Source organism: Nicotiana attenuata, unplaced genomic scaffold (assembly GCF_001879085.1).
Source record: "Nicotiana attenuata strain UT unplaced genomic scaffold, NIATTr2, whole genome shotgun sequence".
In the NCBI taxonomy this organism is placed as follows: Eukaryota; Viridiplantae; Streptophyta; class Magnoliopsida; order Solanales; family Solanaceae; genus Nicotiana; species Nicotiana attenuata.
In genome coordinates this window covers 35,642-40,497 of record NW_017671262.1, presented here as the reverse complement: position 1 = coordinate 40,497, position 4,856 = coordinate 35,642, and the positions used below count along the sequence as shown (strand labels likewise).

The following is a 4,856-nucleotide window of genomic DNA, read 5'->3' as shown; positions in this document are numbered from 1 at the left end:
GTAATTTTCAGTGCATCCCATTTGTTAATGTCAATTTTGTGACAGATAATTTTTAGAGAATTTCCATACACAAAATAAAAATATATGGGGACATTGGATCACTTTGTCTAATACCCCTCGTGGGAGTGAATGATTCTGACTTTGAACCATTAACAAGGATGGAGTAGTTAGGAGTTGTTATGCATGACATGATAAGATTGATGGGTTTTTAGGGGAATTTAAAGTAATTTAAAGTTTTATGAATAAAAGACCATTCTAGTAGTAAACTATTGATAATTGGAGGGCAAAAACTTATTCGCATATGATATTTGCACCATACCAATACATGCATAACACGTGTTTTGCACGTGAATTTCAAATACTTAACCATGATCAGTTATATGCATTGTCATGTCGTTAAATCACTTAACTATAGTAAGTTAACATGATTTGGTGTAAACAGTCGATGCAGAGCAGAATTTGAAGCTTATTTAGGGATTCTAGTTTATTTAATTTACTGGATTCTAAATTAATAATTTTCATAATAAATAAATGTTTTAAGAAAAACACAAAATTTTAACCAATATTTCACGGTTCCGGTGATACAATAATGGCTAGCCCTTGATTACCAATCTAACCGTACTTTAATGAGTAACTACTCCAATAATGTGATAATCTTAGGTAGATTTCTAACAACAAACAGATAAAAGTTAACGTAGAGTATAATAGTAAATTCATGTTAACATTTTGAGTAGAAATTAGTGATTATGAAAGATTGATTTATGTTAATACTACAAATCATGGCTACATCTCACATCACCTTCAAATTTTTAAAATTTGAGCATATAGATCTTCTTGATCGAAGAAAAAAGATGATTAACAACTACAACAAAGACAAATATACATAATTAGATATAGAAAAATCTTCATTTGGTACGAGGGATAAGGTGGAATAAGATGTGGGATTAAATTTATACCGTATTTAGTTAGCGGTATAAATTTAATCAAACACAGTATAAATTTAATCCGGGCTTAATTTAGGATATCACATATTATCCTACCTTATTCCATTAAAGCTTGGGATTATTTTATCCCACCTCCCATATGGTATAAATTAGTACCGGGATTATATCCCAAGAATATAATTCCAAAATAATTTAATCCACGTACCAAAGACCCCTAAGTAAATATTTAGTATCTAGATTTGGACATAAGATCTTAACAATCAAATATATATTTAGTATATAGATTCAGGCATCTTAATTTGTAAATACAAAATAAACCGAGTCTAATAACCTGTTTGGTCCAACTTTGTTTTGACTAAATGTACTTTTTTGCCATAAATGTTTTTTTTTTTTAAAGTTAAGGTGTTTGGCCAAGCTTTTAAAAGGGAAAAAAGTGATTTTGAGTAGAAGCTAAAACAGTTTTGATAATTAAAAAAAATTAGCTTCTCCCCAAAGACGCTTTTTGAAAACTTTTGAGAAAAATACACTTTTAGCTCCCGCTTGGCTATAAAATTTGGCTACTTGTTTTTTAATAAAAATTTGAAAACATTGTTTGTTCATGAAATATGATAAATTTTTTGAGAAAGTTTTGAAAAGAAATTCAAGTTCCCAGAAACTGGTTTATGATAATTTTTGGGTGAAATTTTTTCTTCCACTCACAAAACTTCAACTTTTTTTTTCCAAATAAAATGCATGTCCAAATACAACTTCAACTTCCAAAAAGTATTTTTCAACATAACTTCAAAAACTTTTTTTTCAAATTTCAACCAAGTTTATGTCCAAATGCTAGCTTAAAGTACTCTTTCAAAACTTGGCCAAACACTAATTACTGCTCAAAAGTATTTTTTAAATTAATTAATCAAACAAAAGCTACTTCTTACCAAAAATAGTTAAAAATACGTTTGAGGAAAATATTTTTCAAAACAATCTGATTTTAGAAATTTGACCAAACAGGCTATAGAACACATTATTGTTCAAAGTATTAAAAAAAGTAAAAGAAAAAAATACATGCAAAAGAGAAAAGAATTATTTTTAAATCATCAGCTGAAATATTAAATTCAAACAACATGTCTCCTTAAAACTCAATAATACTTTTCTCTCATTTCTTGGAATCAAAATAACTTTATCGGATTATTTCGATTAGTTAAACATTAAAAGAACACTTCATGGCATTTCGTTTTTAAATAGGATTTGATTTTTCTTTTTCAAATGCTTTGAAACTATTTTTGTCAAAATTTTAATCAGCAGGTGACATAGAAAAAATATTTAGTTGTACCACATTTACGTTAATCCAACAATTTAATTTTAATTGTTAATATTTGAAATCAAAATATACATCATGAATTGATTTTGAGTAAAATATAAAGCCCTTGCTTATAACTTATGTGGGGACAAGTCGGGTACCAAAAGCCCGAAAGTGCCTTAAACCCTAAAGCCGAAGTTAAACCCTAAAGCCGGATTTCATCTGCATCGCAGAGAGCGTCAATGGCAGAAAATCAATCCATAGCAAGAACTTTCCCGGTGAAGCCCAAATTAAAACCCACTTCAGCAAATTCCACTACCCCAACCCCTGAATCCAAGTACTGGAGATCATTCAAAACCCCTAAAGACCTTCAATCCCAAACCCTAGTTTCTGCTATCACCTCCCTATCATTTTCCCCAATATCCCCTCACGATTTCGCCGCCACACATTCTGCCACTATCTCCATTTTCTCCGGCCAAACTCTCGAACCCAAAACCACCATCTCCTCCGCCTTCAAAGATACAGTCACCTCCGCTTCATTCCGTTCCGATGGCCGTCTCATCGCTGCCGGTGACCTTTCAGGCGCCGTACAAGTTCTCGACCTTAAATCCCGTGTCCCCCTCCGTCGCCTTCGTGGCCATACCCGACCCGTTCGTGTTGTCCGTTACCCACGCGCCGATAAGCTCCACCTGTTCTCAGGTGGTGATGATGCTGTTGTTAAGTATTGGGATATTACTACTGAATCCAAAATTTACGATCTTTTAGGGCATAAGGATTATGTGAGGTGTGGGGATGCTTCGCCGGTTAGTGATGATATGTTTGTTTCCGGTTCTTATGATCATACAGTGAAAGTTTGGGATGTTAGGGTTTTGAATTCGGGTTCCGTGATGGAGTTTGATCATGGGAAGCCTGTTGAGGATGTGATTTATCTGCCATCTGGTGGGTTAGTTGCTACTGCTGGTGGGAATTATGTGAAGATTTGGGATGTTCTTGGAGGTGGGAAGTTATTATATACAATGGAGAGCCATAACAAGACTGTAACTTCAATTTGTGTTGGTAAAATTGGGAAGGAGAGTGGCGAGGAGGCGCAACAATATAGAATCTTGAGTGTGTCTTTGGATGGATATATGAAGGTTTTTGATTATGCTAAGTTCAAGATTACTCATTCGATGAGGTTTCCTAATCCTCTAATGTCTGTTGGGTTTTCACCAGATTGTTCTACGAGGGTGATTGGGGCGTCGAATGGGACTTTGTATATTGGGAGGAGAAAGGTGAAGGATAGTGAAAATTTGGAACTTGGAGGTTTTGGTGTTGGATTTGCTCCAGTGGAGGAGCCTCAAAGGCGGGTGTTGAGGCCATCTTATTTCAGGTATTTTCAGCGGGGGCAGAATGAGAAGCCATCCGAATGGGATTACTTGATTAAGACGCCTAAGAAGATTAAGGTGGCGGAACATGATAAGTTGTTGAAGAAATTTATGCATAAGGAGGCTTTGGTAGCTGCTTTGAGTGGGAAGAACCCGGAAAATGTGGTTGCTGTTATGGAGGAGTTGGTTGCTAGGAAGAAGTTGTTGAGGTGTGTGTCAAACTTGGAAACTGAGGAGCTTGGTTTGCTTCTGAGGTTTCTGCAGAGGTACTCGACCATGCCCAGATTTTCAAGGTTCTTGATGGGCTTGACAAAGAAAGTTATTGAGATGCGAACTGAAGATATTAAGTCTTCAGATGAACTGAGAGGTCACATTAGGAATCTTAAACGAGACGTTGAGGAGGAAATAAGAGTACAACAGACATTGCAACAGATACAGGGAATTGTATGTCCTCTGCTCAAGATTGCTGCAAGGAGATGATAATTTGCTTATTGTTGCTTGTCGACTATCTGGCTCTACCTTTTGCCTTTTTTACTGCTAGGATTTCCTTCAACTGAGTGACTATAAAAATTTTTGCCAATCACATTGTAGTATTCCTTCAAGAAATTTTGTTTCTTTTATATGGGATTGTCCTTCTTTTGCCCATGAAGAATACATGCAGGTCACAGCTTATGTAAGTTGTTAAATCTCATACTTACAAAATTACAATTTGCCTGAAAGGGATTAGTTCGTATGAGTATTTGTTTAAGCTGCTACTTAATTAGCAACTGGTATACTTGAGCTCATTCTACCATCAAATTCTTTTCATGTCTTTAAAGTTGGAAATTCCACAAGCAAAAGAGAACAGAATGTGCAGAATATTAAGATGTGGGCGGAATATTTGATTAGAGTAAGTGATGGAGTTCTTGAAAAAGATGCTTACTGCAGTGCAGGAATCTTTAAGTTAAGACAGACAAGTTGCTGCATACTTCTGGCAATATGCTTACTGCAGTGCGAACTTTCTGCTAATGCTTACTGCACTGCAATTTTGGAGTGCATTCTTGATATGTACTATTAAGCAAAAACCTCATTATTGGTGAACTTCATCTCATTTAGGTAAAACACTAGTTGAAAGTAGATAAAGCCAAAAAGTCTTATGGAAGAGGAAGAAACCATTGATAATGTCAAGCTCTTATTGCTTGGATGGCGTTGTTTTTTTTTAAGATTAAGGTGTCTGAATAGAATACACATCTAAATATCAAAATGTGTATTAAGATTAAGACATCT

At 34.8% G+C, this 4,856-nt stretch overlaps 1 protein-coding gene across 1 annotated transcript; it reads left to right on the top strand.

Moving 5' to 3' along the window:
* The first annotated feature begins 2,380 nt into the window (after positions 1-2,380).
* On the top strand, positions 2,381-4,323 carry LOC109207132 (protein SLOW WALKER 1-like). The gene has a single exon (XM_019370012.1). The coding sequence runs from the start codon at positions 2,469-2,471 to the stop codon at positions 4,068-4,070; it is 1,602 nt and encodes a 533-aa protein (XP_019225557.1). The 5' UTR covers positions 2,381-2,468; the 3' UTR covers positions 4,071-4,323.
* The last annotated feature ends 533 nt before the right edge of the window (positions 4,324-4,856 follow it).